This window comes from Coccomyxa subellipsoidea (assembly GCF_000258705.1).
Source record: "Coccomyxa subellipsoidea C-169, whole genome shotgun sequence".
Lineage (NCBI taxonomy): Eukaryota > Viridiplantae > Chlorophyta > Trebouxiophyceae > Coccomyxaceae > Coccomyxa > Coccomyxa subellipsoidea.
The window spans coordinates 3,443,827-3,462,717 of record NW_005178042.1 but is presented as its reverse complement, the minus strand read 5'-3'; the positions used below and the strand labels follow the sequence as shown (position 1 = coordinate 3,462,717).

At 51.5% G+C, this 18,891-nt stretch overlaps 4 protein-coding genes across 4 annotated transcripts; 1 reads left to right on the top strand and 3 right to left on the bottom strand.

Moving 5' to 3' along the window:
* Positions 1-2,252: 2,252 nt before the first annotated feature.
* COCSUDRAFT_26878 (GroES-like protein) lies at positions 2,253-7,190 on the bottom strand. Its single transcript, XM_005652209.1, has 8 exons — positions 6,991-7,190; positions 6,688-6,739; positions 6,171-6,417; positions 5,419-5,655; positions 4,783-4,954; positions 4,205-4,318; positions 3,554-3,711; positions 2,253-3,089 (listed from the first exon to the last, which is right to left on the bottom strand). Exons 1-8 carry the CDS (start codon positions 7,096-7,098, stop codon positions 2,891-2,893), a joined length of 1,287 nt encoding a protein of 428 aa, XP_005652266.1. The 5' UTR covers positions 7,099-7,190; the 3' UTR covers positions 2,253-2,890.
* Positions 7,191-7,630: 440 nt separating this feature from the next.
* On the bottom strand, positions 7,631-12,140 carry COCSUDRAFT_64352 (Scramblase-domain-containing protein). Its single transcript, XM_005652208.1, has 9 exons — positions 11,576-12,140; positions 11,386-11,438; positions 11,022-11,191; positions 10,511-10,723; positions 10,245-10,357; positions 9,872-9,985; positions 9,307-9,535; positions 8,673-8,783; positions 7,631-8,127 (listed from the first exon to the last, which is right to left on the bottom strand). The coding sequence occupies exons 1-9, from the start codon at positions 11,642-11,644 to the stop codon at positions 8,018-8,020; spliced, it is 1,182 nt and encodes a 393-aa protein (XP_005652265.1). The 5' UTR covers positions 11,645-12,140; the 3' UTR covers positions 7,631-8,017.
* A 516-nt stretch (positions 12,141-12,656) lies between these two features.
* On the top strand, positions 12,657-15,037 carry COCSUDRAFT_6996 (hypothetical protein; the record flags this gene model as incomplete). Its single annotated transcript, XM_005652207.1, has 7 exons — positions 12,657-12,713; positions 12,822-12,977; positions 13,218-13,433; positions 13,810-13,899; positions 13,951-14,034; positions 14,496-14,578; positions 14,974-15,037. Coding segments are annotated over 7 exons (750 nt in total), but the record flags the coding sequence as incomplete, so codon positions are not given.
* A 501-nt stretch (positions 15,038-15,538) lies between these two features.
* On the bottom strand, positions 15,539-16,961 carry COCSUDRAFT_55705 (hypothetical protein; the record flags this gene model as incomplete). The annotated part of the gene is made up of 5 exons (XM_005652206.1): positions 15,539-15,627; positions 15,771-15,876; positions 16,029-16,192; positions 16,648-16,744; positions 16,890-16,961. 5 exons carry the CDS (start codon positions 16,959-16,961, stop codon positions 15,539-15,541), a joined length of 528 nt encoding a protein of 175 aa, XP_005652263.1.
* Positions 16,962-18,891: the final 1,930 nt, after the last annotated feature.

Here is an 18,891-nt window from a genome sequence, read left to right as displayed (position 1 = left end):
CTGCTATCATTTGGTTGTCAATTAGTTGATGTCATATGCCCAAATCGGGCAGGTTGTGGGCTGCCCATGCTGGGCTGCCTGTTTTCAATTCTTGGATTGCATCTCCAAGCACTTTGGCTTTTACAAAACATTCCCTGCTGTAAGTAATATAAAGATTCATTTCTTACGATGTTGGACCAGTAGATTGAAGACGCGGGCAGATTGCTCGGATTGCGGAGACCTGACCTTCGAGACACGATGGTGCCAGGCCAAGAGAAGAACGAAGGCAAAGGGGCTGATGATTGGGATGCAGGATGCTTCGATGAGTCTGACAACATTAGCTGTCTGTCTGAGGCATCCAAGATAAAGCTCACACTTCACAGCAGGGTGAGAAGTGCTGAGACTGCATCCTGCTGATCTTGTGCAGAGCTCACCGGTTGCTGTCAGCTACAATAGTCCTGGAGTTTTAATATTATTTTTAAGGTGCACTAACGTCGTTTTAAAGGCATTCATCTGCCTTCGAGCAGCTTTATACCCTTACACCTGTCGAGGAGATGGCTTTGGCATGCTTTCGCTGAGGCGGTGCCTAAATGGAACATTTTGCCTTCACACCTTTCTGTGCATGCAGGGCTGGCAAGGAATTTACAAGCAGTCGAAGCAGAGCAGATCCATCCAGGAAACACTCAACAGTGCGCGGTCCCAACTGACATACAGGGCAGAGCCATGTGCTTCAGAGGCTACTGTGACTCTGGAGCACCTTCCTCTGCGTCAGCTGGCGAGAGCTGCAAGGCAGAAGCGTCCTGTGAGCTGGCAAGATCAGCAAACGACTGCACAGGTATGCATGACATACATAACTATATGCTTGTAATATATGAGGCATGCATGAGCTCCTGCTTGCTGTAGTGATATCAAATGTCATGTGGAGTGATCAGCATTCAAGAGTCTTCTGATTGACCTATGTGGCAGCTGAGTGATGCTTGCATGGTCTTACTGTGACCTGTTTATGACAGGATGAGCAAGCCTCAGTCCAGAGGACCAGCCAGCTGCAGATTTCAGGAAGCGCAGAATATGACGACAGCAGCGATGAAGAGTATGACTCCCGGCGGACAAAGGTCAAAGACCAGCCTGTAAAGCGGCCCAGACAGAGCAATCAGAGTCACCAGTCCTACAGCACTGCTGCAGTCTCACACATGCCAGGTCAGCTTTCCATGCATTCCACTTTTCCTCTTCATGACTCACTGCATGGCACCAGCTGTGTCTTGTAGGAATCTACATGTTCATTTACTACAACTGTGCACTTGCACACAGTTGAGTGCAAAAGCGGGTGGAAGTCATGTGAGAGGCTCTCAGAGTGCTCATGACGTCTTGCATGCATGTGGTGCGTAGGGCAGCATCGTGCGTAGACTGCTTGCATGTATGCATGACGTCTTGCATGCATGTCTTCTGCAGGGGAACCAACGAGAGAGAGGCAGAGTTGGAGCGCAGCGGTGTGGCCTGCTGAGCACAGCCCTCGCCTCAGGAAGCACTTGGTGGCCCAGCAGGTGTGGCACATGCTCTGACAGGAAGCTAGCATGCATGAACATTGATCAGATTGGAGATTGCATGCCACCTGACTGCCTGAACCTACACTGGATTTGACCAGAACATTGCGGCCTTACAAGCCTGTAAGGCTGCAGCAGCCTCACAATCCAACGGCCTTGTTTTCTGCATTCATCTTTCTATGAATCGCGAGTGACTATTAAATTGCAATGGTTTGTATTTGCAGGGTGCACAAGGGGTGGACACTGGGGTTGAAATATATGCAGCGCCATTCCATCCCCTGCCGCATGATCTGGATGTTGAGGAGTGACGAGAAAGAACAATGCAGCTGCTTGGAACCTTCCTTGATGAATATCTAATTACTTTCTGAACTGCCCATTCTGTGAACAAAGCTTCAGAGAGCACTTATTGAGAAGGTTCAGAGCCCGAATCATATAGCTGAGATTAGTTTTAATAAGAGTTTGACGCCATGCAGATGCAGAGTAAGTCTGCTCTTGTCTGTGAGCATGCACGTGCATATCTGTATGGCCTGAAACTGTCCTTTCTTTAAAATGATTCCAAAGAACGTTTATCAGTTGCTGCACTAGCTAGGCACTGGCTAGGTCGACGATAGCTATGAGTCCTATGCTAGTGCAGCAACTGATAGGTTCTGACGCCTGAGTCCTACAAGTTTGCTCAACTGTTCTGTGTGCTGCAGCGCAGCACTTCTGAGACAGGTAGAGGAAGGGAAACTTGTAATGAACGTTTTTACATGCTGTGGTTCAAGAATTCTGAATCAGAATGCACATGTTGGGCGCATACATTGTCGACAAACAGCCAGAACCTCATGCACATCATGTGCTTTGTTATTCTGTGTCAGCAACTCATCAGACAGAAGTCGTCAGGTGATGCTGATCAGTAACAAACGCCAGATTGCAGGTCTGTACAAGAGAGAGTCTTCATTGAATTAGGGTTGCTCTGGAAAGTTAATAAGTGCAGCATGAAACCAAGAACGAGGATTGTGACCGACTAAGCGTTTCTGTCCCTTCTCACAGCCGCCGCAGACGGCAAGGGCATGATAAATCCGTTTCGAATCACATGATCTCACGAGGCCAGGGTATCTCTGTCCTGCTACACCTTCACAAGAATCACATCTTCAGAACTAGATACAGAAAAGTATCATGACATGAGCACAATGGAATCACATGGTCTCATGAAATGAGGCCAGTGTGCCCAGGGCCTGCCCCCAATATAGGGAGCTGGCCAGATTGTGGATATATCCACAGGAATTTCATCCCCGAACCTGTTGCATCCTCGCCAGGAAGATATGGACAATTCTGGCGTGCTTCACACAAAGAGCCCAGGCATTTAAAAAGGCCGGTACAGAAAGGCTCTACTCGTCGATGAGGCTGCCCTGGATATCAATTGAGAAGCGGTAGTGCACATCGTTTTTGGCAAGGCGGTCCATGGCGGTATTGACATAGTCGATGTCAACCTTCTCCACGTCGCACACAATTCCCTTCTCCCCGCAGAAGTCCAGCATCTCCTGAGTCTCCTTGATGCCCCCAATCAGACTGCCGCCAATGGTCAGCCTGCAAGATAGCACATTCAGAAATAAGACACAAGACATGCATCTATGCTGTTCTGCCTGGCGATCCTCCATGTCATGGAGCATCTTCGAGTTACTTCTCGAGCTGTAAGACACATGGTGTGCATTTGGCATATATATTTGCTGTGTGCAGGCCTCCAGCATCCCAAAACATCTTCCTAATGCCTCCCAGAACTGGAGATGGGCTGATGCCCTTTGCCCTGCAAAATACACAAGAGGGAGCGAAGCAAAGAGACCCCCATGGCAGTCTAAATGCCAGCAGATTCTGCGAGCTGTCTGCTTACTCTGGGACACAAGGGCGCACCTCGCTGCAGAGCACAGGCTTGACTTGTTGTCAGCTACGGTATATGCAATAGTAAGATGGCAGGCTCTCTGAACAGAGTTTACCTCTCGAGAGGTCTGTGCCAATATGCAACGAGCTTGATAGGCGCTGTGCACAGGGGTTACCTCTTGAAGAGGACTGCGCCGGCGCCGAAGGTGTGGGGCTCTGTGGGCACACCCAGCAGGATGAGCTTGCCGTTGGTCTTCAGCAGGGGCAGCAGCGCTGAGATCTCGTGGCCCGCAGACACTGTGTCGATGATGCCGTCCAGAGAATTCACAGCGGCCTTCATGCATGGCACACCACTATCAATATTTATTCAGACATCGGAGTCTTTGATCATACAGCCCGACTGCACACAAGCGGACTGCATACAAGGCACAAAGTGACTTTTCAAACGTCAGATCAACAGGGTGTTAAGACATAAAGGAGCCAGAAAGTTGGCATATGACAGCACCATCCTCGCTGACGCTCACCAAAACTTCTGTCTAGAAGTACTGCTTGAAAAAGAGTGCGGCCAGCAGCAATGGAACCCAAGAGAGACTGCAAGGCAACACAAGGCAATGCGAGCGCCAACTTGGGAGAAAGGCAGCCTTGCACTTAAATAGAATGCGTGCAACACACAAACACAGTAGCCACGAAATGAAAAGACTGATTTGTAAGAGGGAAGGAGTGGGGCAGCATCACAATTTTTTTTAGAGTGCATGAAATACACAAGACACACAGCTGTCGCGACAAGAAAAGGGCAGTTGTGAGAAGGGAGGGGTGGGGTGACTCACGCTCATCTGGGCCTCGTCCTTGGAGACGATGAAGTGGTCGGCCTTGAGGGTCTCGCGCGCCTCCTTCTCCTTGTTGGGGCTCGTGCTGATCACCGTCACCTCCTGCCCAAAGCCCTGCGCAGACCGAGTATAAACAGCCATGTCAGCTTCAAATGCACCCCATACACGCCCGAAAGAAAATGGTGTGCTAAGAGCAGACCAGCCATAAGTCCTCCTCACTGCATGCCTCACACACACCTAAGCACAACTGTATAATCCACCATCACACAGGGCATGGGGTCACACGGTCTGGCGGTGGCTCAAACGCAAATGATGGTGCATGCTCTCTCAGCGCAAAGCAGGAAAGGGGTCATCAATGATGAACGGTGTATGATGCCACACTGCATTTCCAGACTTGATGGTGCTGCCTCCCTCGCTCGTTGCAAAGGTCATGCGTATCGGCAGGCCACTGGGCGTGTCGAGCGACCACCAGATCTTGACATAAGATGTTGATGGTGCATGTGAGGTCATCAAACATGCAATGCACACTCCCGCACTGCAATCCAGAATATGGGGGAATGGAGTGAGTGGCAGCACACCTTGCCGAACTTGACAGCCATGTGGCCGAGGCCTCCGAGCCCGACCACGCCCAGCTTCTGGCCGGGCTTGTCCAGGCCGTAGTGCTTCAGGGGGGAATAGGTGGTGATGCCTGCGCAAAGCAGCGGTGCCGCAGCCACCAGCGGCAGACTGGCCGGCACCTTCAGCGCATACCTGCATGTGATAAGATCACTGTCAGCACATGATGGATTTTCTGCTACACCGCTGTGCTTCACATAGCAGTAACGTGTCATGCAGTGAAGCGGGCTGGGTAATTGCTGCCTAGAGGCGTTCTGACCCTTGTCGAGGCTTTGCAGCAAGTGGGGTCAGCTCGGTCGCCAAATCCTATCCAATATGAAGACAAAACAAGCTGGAGAGGTTCATGGCGCAACTGAGGCTCAGTACGGGACACTCTAGAGTCTGTTGCCAGATCCACCATGAACTTCCCTGCTTCATTTGTGTTGAAATGGATCTCACTTTCCCCAACATCCAGCTTGACCTCTGGGTGGGGCACTTTGTCAAACAGCATTCAAGCAAAGGAGCATACCATGCACAGCATGGTATGCATGTGCAGCGCAGCATGTATATATTTCAAGTTCGAGGCACACATATTTTGGATTCGAATTCGAGCTGCACACCTGTGGTCGAGCACGATGCGGTTGGAGTAGCCCCCCTGGGTGTCAACGCCGCCCTCGCCCCAGTCCTTGCCGTTGTAGGTGAAGACGATGCGCGTGCAGTACTGGTCGTCGCCACTGTGGCACTCCTCACACTCCCGGCAAGCGCGCACCATGCATCCCACGCCCGCCGCGTCACCGAGCGCAAAGTGGCCCTCCGCGTTCTTTCCCACCTCTGTGATCACGCCCACGATCTCGTGCCTGCGCATGCATGCATGCAATCATGGAACTTGTCACAGACTAATGCAATCTCGTGGCTGCAGCAGCACGCACGCACATCCTCGGGCGCTGCTTTGCGTCTGTGCGAGACATATGTAGACAGATGTACATGGTCCTGAGTAGCCCATTATACATGGGACCCTAGCGAGCACATGTGCGTGCTGTGCGATTATCCCAATGTGGGAAAGGGCAATTGTACAGTACAATTGCGACATTCAACTGTGCAATTGATGCACGCCAGCTTAATTTGATATGTTCATGGGCGCACATGAAGCCCAACAGTTGCAATCTGCCCAGAACTGTGCAGGGGTGGATCATGATTACCAGGGCAGCACAATCACTCTTATTTCAGCACCTCGCCAGCACTGTGGTGCTTTGCTTGAAGAAGCTACTGGGCAATTTCTTTATCAGTCCAACAAGATGCCTTGGCAGTGTGTATGCTTGCTATGCATTGATCTTTAAAGACAAGACAAGTTCAAGGCTGCGCGGGGGCTTACCCAGGGACCATTGGGAAGGAGGAGTTGCCCCAGTCGTTCTTGATCTGGTGCAGGTCGGAGTGGCAGATGCCGGCATAGGCGATCTGGATGGCCACATCATCGGGGCCAACATCGCGGCGGGTGAACTTGTATGGAGCCAGGTGGCCGCTGTCGTCCTGGGCTGCCCACGCAATGGTGTTTCCGGTGCCCTCGATGGGAGTGCCCTTCTTCTTCAGGGCTGCTGCCACATCAGCAAAGGCCAGCTCTCCTGCAGGGCAAGCCGGCGGTGGAAGCGTAAGCCTTGCAGTTTCTGTAGCTTCAATGGTTGAGATGCTGAGCTTCAAAGGTTGAGTAATCCCCGTCCAATGCATGAAGGACACTCGTGCGAAAACCATATATTTTTTAAGCTTATGAATATAGTGAGCCTGCGTGAGTGTTTCCTCTGCCCGAAAGCAATGAGTTCTCAAAGGCGGGATCTCGATGCGTGGCACTGTCGTGGATCAAGAAACGTCAAACAGTGTGTCCAATGGTATCATACCTCCAGAAGGAGCTGATCCAGTGCCGTATGTCTTGACAAACTCGGCCAGGGCCTGCACAAATACACAGCTCACGTTCGTAATCTCCCGGCAGAGCATGTGCACCAGACACTGAGAGTCTAGTGCGGGAAGGTGAGGATGTCAATGCCGATATTTTTAGATGCTATATTCTGCAGAAATCAGTGGCTGTGAAAATAGAATTGATGCATTAGGAAAGACCAAGATCACGCAATAGGTCACCAAAGCGATCGAGGACGTCCGTGTTAACACGCTCTTCTTCATCTAAAAGAGAATTGCAGATTCACCTCTGTGTCGACCTCTCCAGCCTTTGCGCCAGGGATCTGCGTGAAGAGAGCAAATTCCCTGGGGAACTTTGCAATCTCATCGGTGGTTGGCTGTGTGACACGAACCATATCAGCAAAGTATTGTTGTCTGTTGAGGTTTCTGCTTCCCTAACTTTCTCGGCAAATAATGTCTGTGCTTCGGGTTCTCTCACAAGCGAAACACGGCCGAAAAATATACGTCCGAGTTGAAGTCAAGGCCATCACGCAATTTTGCCTACGTAATACGGATCCGAACCTCGGACCATAATGAGGTGTAGCGGGCCGAGGTCACAGGACCCAAGCCTAATTTAGATTTTGCATGCGATGGAAGGTGAATGTGATGGTTTGCTACAATAGCATCTGCAATTGAATCAGGAACCCCAGGTGATTCCAACATCTCATTTGCTTGTCCAAGCAAGACTTCTGCCTGCTTTGCGTGATTGCACAACCTCGAAGGGGCAGAGATTGATCTACTCAACAATACTGCCAGTGGCACATCATGATAGTAGAAATTAATTTGGAGTCAACTACCCTTGAGGCTAGTCCTCTGAAGAAGCCACCACTGGTGGCAGTAACTTACTGCCACCATTAGTTTGAAACTAATGACCCGGGGTTGGGGGATCATTGTATTGCTGTTACATGACGTGCACTTGCGAGGCAGTCCTTCCTCCTATCTCCTGGCGCTCGCCCTGCCTTCAAGGGCGATGTCTGCATACCTCTTCTCTAATGATTTGGCTGCATTCACCAACTTGGATGCCAATGTGGACACTAAGTACTCTGATTGTAATTGCGCTTGTCTTGAGACACAAAATCAAGTAATTGAGGTCCGGGAACTCCTTGGAACCTGACCACAAGGCCATCCATGCATTCCATTGTACATCATCACCAAGGCTTGCACGCACACTGCGCAATGTGCTCTCCCATGACGTTCCACTGCCAGGCAGCATGATCCAAATGCAATGCCGTCCACAAGCAGGTCCGTTTTACAAGATGACCCCTGTTGCAATCATTAATCGCTGAAGAATCCTGACAGGTCCCCCCACAGGGACCCCCCATCCCCACCGCTGTCCCCTCCAACATCCCCACCGCTGTCATCGTCCCTTCCAAACCAGCTGTTGCCTGCACATCCCATGACAGGTCAATCTGCGAAGGTAACTTACTTTATCATTATGGGGGATAGCCCTTTCTCCCCTCTTCTGGTGCTCGCTCTGCCTTGATGTCCGCACTCCTCTATCTCTGATTATGGGGGACTTGTTGGAAAGGGTGCGCGTGGGGTTCAGCACCACCTGATCAGCTCTGTTGGCTGGTAAAAGTTTGATGGTTCTGTCTCTCTTCCTCTCTCTCACACAGACATTCTCTCACAGAATGCAACCACTCTCTCCTCACCAGGAGGTGAAAAGTAGTGCTGCCGTACAATTGCAATCTAATTGCTTCACTCTGACAGTGCCACGCAAGCAGATACATCCCATATCAGGCCTCCCTAGAGCATGCTGCAAAAGGCAGCCTGGGGAACACCTCCTTTGCCGCCGACCCGAAAGACCTAACCACAAGCGCAAGACACTGCTGCTGCCCAAAACACAAACTATGATGGCTAGAGCGTCCGATCTCACGAACGCAAACGTGGCCATTTAGCAGAAAATACGCAGGGCCAGACTGGGGCGTACCTCCACCACTGCCGCCATCTCCGCCGCTGTCGGGGGGTGACTCGAACCCGTCACTGCCCAGGTCGCGGTCAAGCGGCTCTGCTCCCGCCGGGGCCCCAGCATCACTGCCACCTGCAATCCCAGCACAGCATACTGAGCTCTCTACCATTTCAAGCAAGCAACAGCCTCAAGCTGTTTGTGAGCACATGACACCTTTGCAACAAGCAAGTATACCAGGAGTGACACCCTGCAGAGCAGTCAGGTGACAACATATATCTGCACTGCCTGCCTTGCGCTCTGCCAGCAGACAATCTTGTTAGAAAGAAACTAGGTAAATGAGCACGTTGTAGCATCTGCACCGATGCAAGGTTCACCACAAGAGCACCCAGAGCACGCATGCGTGCATGGCAGGATGCGCATGAAGCTATGGACCAAACCTGTTGAAAGCAAGCTGTTGATCACTGCAAGAGCGCCAGGTATGGCAGCATCTGTGTGGGAGTAGGGGCAGATCAAAGGTGAGGAGGAAAGCGGAGTTCCCTCGTCCCTCGTCCCCCGAATGCAACAATCAAAGTGAACAGCGTTTACAGATGTGCTGTGGTCAAGAGAGGGAGGGGGAAAGGAACCAGTCCATGGCCGGGGTGATGTAAAGAGGCACCTGGGGCTGGGCTGGCGTCCGGTGCGGAGGCATCGCCGTCGGCGCCGGGGCCGGGGTCGGGGCCGGCATCGGGATCTGGGTAGGAGGGGGTGGGGATGGGCATGGGGAAGAGGAAGCCTGGCATCATGCCCGGGCCGTGGCTGTGCTGCGAGAAGTAGTCGTAGTCGATGGAGATGGCCGCAGCCAGCGCAGTCATTCGCTCATCCAGCACCAGTGGCCGCACCACCTCCTGCCCACATTCAAAAGGATGAGTCATAAGAGAGTGGAACTGTACACACTCTCTCATCTCTCTCTCGGTCTTGCCTTGTCTTTACATGCGTGAGCATAAGCCATGACATCCAGGATGAATTGCGAGCGCCTAGCAAATTTAATTTACCGCCAGCAATGGTTTCTCTCTGTCTCAGACGGTCTGTATAGGCAACGCCTGACAGTACGGTGAAAGAGGTTGTACACCATGAAATTAAATCTGTCCCAAGGCATGGAAAGCATGGCATCAAGGTGCCACAGGTGAGCTCCCGTTTGACGCGAGGCTTTGAACAAGTAAGGTGTCAGGGTGTTCCCGCACCAGCTGGTTGCCGGTCTGGGTGGGCACGACTGCTACGTCGGTGCGCAGCTTTGCCAGCGCAGTGACTTCCGGCCGGGGCTTGTCTGGGTGTGCTGCAGCAATAGTGTTGGCTACCTGTACCACCATCACAACTTCTGTTGTCACATGCATGCAGGCCTTGGCAACTAATCTTACGGTGGAGATAAAAGGCATATGACATCTTTTTGTTGTCACATGCATGCAGGCCTTGCAACTCATGCATTGATGGAGGTGAAGAGCATGTCACACCTCTGGTGTCACATGCATGTAGGGCATGCAGGCCTTGGCAGCTAATGCAAAAGTAAAGGTAAAGACATGCTTTGTGGAGCGTCAGTTTGGGAGTTGGGACTGTCACCTGCTCAGCAGCCTCGGTTGGCTTGGACCCAAAGTGGATGACATACTTGCTCGCATCTGTGAAGAGCTCCTTGCCAAAGCCCTGGAAATTGCGATCTATCAGCGCCAACACACCTGCACGCAATGTCACAAACCTTACTACTCATGAGTAAAGCCAGCCTGGCAAATTCCAAAAAGGCACATTTCAAGTAGCAGAAGGCCAACGACATGATGCATGCGCATGTGGCATGCCCAGTGTACCCAGTCATTTTACTCATGGCAACCCACCTCCGTCCTGGTCTCGCAGCACAAACTCCCAGGCCAGGAAGTTCCCCTCGATGGCTGCAAACTGGTTCCTCTCCAGGTAGAGGCCGTACTTGCGCTTCCACAGATGCCACCGCTGGTGCACCTCGCCCACTGGTGTGCCTTCTCCATCCTCCACAATGATTGTGCTGTTTATGAGATACATTGGTCGCCGCACGCGAAAGATCACCTGGCTGCCTGTAGACCACAGTGCCCCTCAGTAGAGCTCCAGATAATGCTTAACATGCTTGCATCCCTGAACAGATCTTCCATTAAACTCCAGGGCATGCATCAATGCTAACAGTACAGCTTTGAGAGGAGTTCAAGGTATGCCACCCAACTGAGCTCAACCAGGCTAACAATGCAGTACCTTAGGCTGCCCTCAAGTGCTCACACGCTGCAGGCATGCTCTTGCAGAGCAGCCTTCAGATGAAAGCACAGCAATAATTCGATGAGGAAACAGTATGAGAGTATTAGCAATGGCTGTGCAGCGCACCGTCCGGGCTGAATACGGTGGCAGTGAATGAGCGGCGGGTGCGCAGAAGCTGCCGGCCAACGGCGGTGCCGAGCGAGCCCGTGTCCTCTGCCATTAGCGCCACCACATTGCCATCCTGGTCCAGCACTGTGTAGCGGTTGGCCTGCTCAAAGCCCAGGATCACCGTCCCCCTGTGGAAGCAGACGAAGCAATTTAATTGCTGCTAGCCTACTCCCAAGCATTACCATGAATGCGCAAAGGGGATATCATGCAGGTCCTGGCAAGCACATCTTCCTACAGAGAAGATGTGGCTGCATGCAACCAGAGAATCACCGCATGGAGAAATTCTTGAGTGCAGACTGCAGTTTTGGATGTCTGAGCATACCATTCAATCTCTCGCGTGATGATCAGCGCTGGATGGTTCACTGCCTCTGCTACCTGAAGGACATTGCATGCATCTTGGAGCATTGCACCTCAAGGTGCAAGAGTCATGTTGATGCCAATATACATGACACCTACATTACAGAATGCACTGCAGGTTTATCCACGCCTGATTAATATATGTGTGGCATCACCTGCACATCAGATGGCTTGCCCTCATTCGCCTCTGTCACTTCCCTGCTGTCTGACTGAATGGGATCCATAGGAGCATCTGATTCCGCGTTTACTACCTCAGAAGGCCTGCCCTTTCTTTGAGCTATCTTACGGGCTGCCCTGCTTTCATGACCTGCAAACCTGCTGGGCACTGTTGCGAAGTCTCGAGACTGAGGTAACGACACCCGACTTGCCCTGTCCCATTGCTTACAACCATTAAAATACCAGCTGCATGTGCTAGTCCGATTTGTTTGGCCCGCATGGGAAAAAGATTTGCAAGATGGAGCTGCATTAGGTGGACGATCTGAGGTATTTGCAGACGCTGAGTACGCTGAAGTGCTCTCCTCTGGCGTACTGGTTGCACCATGAAAGTCCTTGGAGTGTTTTGAGAAGCTGCAAGGCTCTATGCACGCAGAGATAGACGTAACGCCAAGGGATTGATGCAGTCCATCTAAACTGGACAGATCACCTGGCAGCCGCAAGCCTGTGCCATAGCGACAGTCTTTATATGCTACTCGAAAGCCCTGATGCAACAGACGCCTGAGCATCTTGCCACTTTATAAATGCATCACGATCCCTCTACTACTTCGCTGCATGAGCTCTCTCATAGGGTTGTAAAGTTTCGGAGAGGGTTTTGTGTTTCGGAGATTGTCCTCCATCCAGGAATGAGGTTTCCCTTCTTTCAATCTAAATATAAATGCGCTCACGAAATAGAATCCCATATCATCAAACGATCTAGAAGATGGAAGAGCGACCGGGAAACGGTGCCCTTGGCTCCAATGCATCTACCAGTGACACCCTTGGTGTATTAGAGACGGACGAATATCCAGATCCGGCAATTTATAACCTCACCGACCGACATGATCAGCAGATATTCATGCAGCGGTACCAGGCAGCCCAGCAACACGACCCGCAGATGAAGATCGCAATCCTGGTTTTCTATTTGATCATCGTGAGGCCTCCTTCTCAATTATTTAAAATGCCTCTTTTGTGCCAAACTTCTCGATCTTTTATAAATAATGCGATTCACGGTTCATGTGCCCTTCACAGCTCACCATGATCCTAGCTCAGAGCGGCCTCTTCTGGTGGAAGAAGAAGCATAAGAGATCCTATGAGCTGGTATGAATTCATTCACCGATGTCCTTCATCGATCAAGGCTTTTTGCTTCGACATCTACACTATTGCATGCCTTGCGCGCAAGATCACTCACAACATCCATGGCTGCAGGTGACGCTGCTTGGGCTCTGGATTGTGCCAGCAGTAATCTCATTCCATTTCAGGTTCTGGCGGTTCCTGGGAGTGTGGACCATCTACAGCGGCATCACGCTGTACATGCTGAGCCTCTGCTCTGTGGGACGCATGGAACGCAGCACTCCCAGAAGGGTGCGCCGTCTTGTACCAAATTCAATCCAGTATCCCCACTTGCAGAGCAAGCTATGAACCTTAGGATTTCAAGCATGGCAGGATGAGGCATCTTCTTATAGGACATCATGGCATGTATGCTCCAGATGGTGCCCACACTCGAGGCAAAATATGACTTGTATGGATTGCTCCCACCCCATGCTGCCTACCACCGTGCTCCGGCGCTTGCAGCCATTCAAGAGTTCCTCTGTATGCCTGCAGGTTTACAAGTGGTTCTCCAGCATCTATATGCTGAGCGTGGGGCTAGGGGTGCTGGGCTATGTGCTCATGGCAGTGGTGGGATCTCTGGAGGTGGGCGGTGGCGGCTCGCAGCAGCTGGTGCCCGGGCTGCACGGCCTCTGCGCGATGCTGCTCTGGTACGGCCTCTACTTTGGCGTGCTGGGCCGCGACTGCGCCGAGGTGGCTGCCGACCGCATGGTGCGTGACGCTGCCCCCCGCACCCTACTGTCGTTCTCAAAATGGAGTTGCGCCAACCCCTGTGTTTGCTGACCGGAACCAGCTTTGCAGCAACCGAAGTCAGCTTGGTACTATCACACATGGCAGCCTTCAGCCAGCGCTCACAAAGGGTGAATTGAGTACAGCATATGGTCCCTCGGCCAACATCAGCATTCTAGGACTGTTGTGCATACGGCATTCTGCAGCTTCATAACACTACCATAAGTGACCTCAAGGAGCTTTCATGAGTTTTGAAGGGCCACGCCAGCATAGCACGCTGTTGGCATGAGCTAGCCAATTCAGATGTGCAGCAAGATCTGAACCTGCTTTTTCTGATTAGACTTCTTGCATTGTGCAGGCGTCGCTGATCGGCATGCAGCGGCAGATGGCGGTGTCCGTGCGCAGCTGTGGGATCTGCGGGGGGGACCTGCAGGACTTTGGGGTTGTTGTGAGCGCGCAGGAGGCGGCTGCCGGGGGTGGGGAATCGGTGAGCGAGCAGGGGAATGGAGCGAGTGTGCAGCTGGGGTGTAAACACTGCTTCCATCCCGACTGCATCAGGGGCTGGACTATTGTGGGCAAGAAGGTGCTGTCCCGCCTTTGTTGACTGTCTTCGGCATGCATTTCTGCTCCCTCAATTGCTCGGCGGTTCGCTGGAGTACAGCCACAAGGCTTAAACCCAAAGGAATGGACGGGGGCTCACAGCAATGGAGGCGTGTTCACAGCATATATGGCATAAATTTCTGCAAATATTGCTGTAACATTCTGCGCAGTGGTTATCTTGGTTCCTGGGGAGGGAGTAGGTACAGCCTGTACTCCAGCAGTGTGCAGCAAGCCCATTGCATGCACTCCTGCCTTTGTTGACTCTGTTGACATGCATTCCTGCCAATATTGGCGTGAACACTCTACGCAGTGGTAATGTTGGTCCTAGGGAGGAAGTGGGTACAGCCTGTACTTCAGCGGTGTGCAGCATGCTCCTGCATGCACAGTGAGAAAATGTGCAAGACGTGTGGTGATGCATGACAGCTGAGGCGTTGCTGGCTGCAGGACACCTGTCCCACCTGCCTTGAGAAGGTGGACATGCGGAAGATATTTGCTGGCAGACCCTGGGAAAGCCGTAACCTTACCTGGTGAGGCCTTCAACCGTTCTGCTGCCTCTTACCCCTGTTACTGTAATACATCACTGGATTACATGTATGTGCTCAGATTTTGGGTTGCTGTATATCTTCTGTGTCCAACACGGATAGGTCAGTGCGGCTCAAGAGGCTCTGCCTGGAGCATTACCTAGACAGGCAACCCATCATGGCATTAGTCATGGACAGTGATGTGCATGTGACAATGACGCACCCTTAGCGTGTGAATAATTGCGCTGGGCAGCTTTCTTATCATGCCTCCTTTAATCTGACCATCCTATATGCAGCCCACCCAGAATTGCAGTGCAGACTTGGCTTGCATGCGAGGTTTGTTCTTACTGTGCCATAGCAGGATGCAAGAAATGTAAAAGTGTTATGTCTGTCTTGTGCAGGATTCAAATGCTGGACTCGATCAGGTATCTGATTGTGTGGAATCCTGTGCTGCTGCTGGCGCTGCATTTCTTCCTGCACTTCTTCGGCATCGACAAGTTCTCAAAGCACAGGGGGGACAAGGAGGCGCTGATGATAATGACAAACGGCACATTCTTTGATGAGATGATGTCGGCCAATGGTACGGCCTTGAATGCAACCCAGGCATTCTTGTGACCCGACAGATTTGTGGTAGTCATTGAATTGAAGCTGGACATTCTAGCTCTAGATCTAGAGCTAGCTAACTTGACGACTGAATACTTGGTCAGTATGAGCAACTGCCGTTCTATTCAGTAACAGACCATTTGAGGAGCATCAATCATAATCACAGTACAAAGAAGTAAATAACATGCTTGACAGGCATTCCATAAGGAGAATCTTGGTACCACCAATTAAAAACATGCCCTGTTCCCATGTGTGGTTCCAGTCATACTTCATACAAAGTCTCTTCTCTCCCTCTCTTTTGCATGCGCCCTCATGAAGAAAAATAAGCTCGGGGTACTACTGACAGGCAGCTGCGCACAAGATCTAGCCTTCCAAGAACACTTTCTCTTTACCGCCCATCTTGAGAGATTCTGCAGCAGCTGTTCTGACATCTGCAAGAGGGTACCGCTTTCCTGTTCAGCCCCACAAAATGTTCAGAAAAGGGAGTTAAGGAAGTCCTCTTATGCAGAAGATCAAACAGGTGAAACTGGAATACGGGCCGTCTGACGCACTGAACCTCCTTCATGGCGTTGATGGCAATTAAACAAAGTGGTACCTGAAGGCAGCTTGATGATGCCATCTTGGATGAGTTTCATGACAGAGGCAAAGACCTTCTGCCTGTTCTGGCCCTCACTCCCGAGGTACTGCCGCAGGAGGAATGGCTGCAGCCGATCAATCCAGATATGCATCAGAGGCAGGGCAGAGCAATGCACAACAACCTGCCACAGCGTGAAAGCTAGCAGAAGGTTTGTTTGCTGGAGCTTTGCCCACAACAAATATAAAACAACACACAATGGATGCAGCAGGAGAACACCTGGATCTTCTTGTTGAGAAATATATCCAGCGTGTTGATCTGCAGAGTGGGGCCTCCGAGTGCCCCATAGATCAGCATAGGCGCCCCTGGATTTGTAGCTGCCACCACTGCGCGTGCCACCTCACCGCCGACACAGTCAAATGCGCCCACCACAGAATCCCCGGCTGCACAAAAGGGAAAGAAATGTCCTGAATGTTTCCGATTGCATAGCATGATGTACCACGGCTGCCATTTTCTTGAGTTAGCCCTTGTCAGTATTTGCAGGTCAATGCATGCGGTAACCCACACTAATATCAAGACTACTTCAGGTTCTGAAGAACATGCCCCCTACCTGTTATATCCCTGATTGCTTGCGTCACATCCCCATCAGAACCATCTGTGGCAACGACTCCGCCTGCTCTGTGGCATACAGACTAAATGTAGTCACAATCATTTAATGAGACACATTTTTACGAGCCAGAGCTGACATATGCTAAAGTGCAGTCAGGACCATAAGAGATTTCTCACCCTGCAGCCATGAGCTCTTGTTTCTGATCAGCTCGCCGCACCACAGCCACCACTGACAGGTTGTGTTCATGTTTTGCGACAGCAATAAGCTGTCGACCAAGGGCTGATCCACCAGCGGTGTTGATCACCCACTTCTTGGTCTGTTCGGCTTTTCCTGACTCTGCCTTTGACATTGTGGCGAGGAGGCCCCACACAGTCAGAGGGTTCACCTGCATAGCCGAACCTCGGTGACGGTTTCATGTTACTGATGTATAAGTCTTGGCTCATGTTTTAAGCAACCAGGACACAAGAGAAGAGCCCGGACTGCCCTGTGAGATGCTTGATTGGGAGGACTGCAAATCAGCAAGGCCTTACCGAAAATTGTGCAGCTTGCTCGTCAGTAACTCCGTCCGGCACAGGGTAGAGGTTGCCCATTGGCACGCTCATTGTCTGGTGGCAACAAGCAAAGACCAATCTTAGTCCCCCGTACTTTTGTAATCTTCCGTGATTTATCCCTACCATAGCCTGTGACAGGGTGCGTGCGAGCACGGATGCAGCTGCAAGCTGCGCCCTGCATAATGATCGCACATAATATGTGATATTATTAGGTAAGCACCACCTGCTGCCATGTGCCGCTGCCATCAAGGGCACTCCATGTGCGCGAAGGGATGCATACAACCCGCTGCCCTGGCTCCAACCCCTTCACAGCATTGCCACAAGCCTGGACAACGCCAACACCTGCACATCGTGCTTTTCGATTCAGTGAGCAAGTCAATTGATATACGGGCTTCTTGACTGTCTTGTCTCTTGAGTCTTTTGATAAAGAAGCTTCACCTTCAGCGCCAGGGATCAGAGGGAGAGAGGGCCTGCCCATGCGGCCTTGGACCAGTGAGATGTCTGCTGGATTTATCGGTCTGAGAATCATCTTCAAGAGTACATCCTCGGAAGTTCCCATGATCATGGGAGCTACAGATTGGTCTACCTGCAAATATACCTGGCACAGTGAGGTGTGTTCTACGTCACCAGGACACAGTCCTACCGAAAGACCTCTAAGAGATACAATGGTGGACAATTGACAGTTCCAAAGCTTCCGTGGGCGCGATGGAGCCTCTTCAGATTCCCAGATCACACGTCACCTACCTTCAGACCTTCGAAACCCGAGGGGTCCCAGCTTGTCAGTTTGACTGCAGTTTGCATGCTAGATTTTGTTACAGTTCTTGATGTCGTCCGTCTGCATGCTGTCTGCTTGCAAAATGGCCGACGTTGTCCATGTGCTGGAAGAAGAAAGCAACATCTGCTTGTAGGAATCTGATGGCTGATGCGACCTGACATCGGTGCCGTCAACTTATACAGAAACTATCTGACCCGATGACGCGAGGCTGTCGGTGCTGGTCACAAATAAAGCCAAGACCGACCGAGATCTCTTCCGAAGCCGTGCGGTGCATGCTTTGCTCACGTGCCGACAGAGGCATTTGTGCAACTATCTCAACGCTCTTGCAGGCGCCAGATAGAAAAAGGGAGAGGGAAGAGATGCATATAAGCCTATGAGGTCTTTGGCGTCCTTCTCGAGATTTCCAAGAGGCATTGAGCAGTCAGTCCAAAAGTAGGCACTGATGGAGTTTGATGACTCCCAAAAGTATGCGGCTGCTGCCCTGTTCACGCTGTCTTTGCACAGAACGCAGGTAAGAATTGTTGTTTCCATTATGTGTCAACCGCTTTGCAGAAAATCTGCGCATTCCAAAGTGCTGTGACAGTGATGATGGAAACTTCGGAACTGCTGCAAGTTGCGAGGCCTCCCCATTATAAGTGATACTATAGCGTCAAGAAGACTGTGGAAAGTCCTCCTGGTCACAGCAGTCCTTGCTGCATCTGAAGATCATGATACGCCCAGTAGGGAAGCTACATGGAAGCTGCTAAACCTTCAGTCAAGTATTTGGGGACTCATTGACTTACACCATGCCCCAGGAGGAGACAGGAGTAGCCTGGCGGCATGCGCACAACCCCGATGAACAAAATCCCTGGGGGTAATTTCCTTTTTCAGTTGCATGCACTGCATGAAGCTGCCTCCCTGTCAGCCAGTTAGCGCCAGAGGACTCAGGGTCACCATCAAACCTTGCCTGCAGTCCCACCAAATCTTCAAGTGCAATTAAAGTGTGCGCATGTCAGTAGATGCACGTTTCCGGAAGCTTTGTGCGGTTTGTCAGCTGGTTGTCACTGGATGCACTAGCAGCAGGCATTTGTGCGCATGTTACCAAATGCAGCTTCATGGCAGCTGTCAGCGAGCACTCTGCCTTGCCTGACTCCTGCTGGTTGGGAGCATGGTGGCCAACACTTTCTCCGGCATGTGCTGCGGTTTCAGCAAGAATGTAGGGCATGC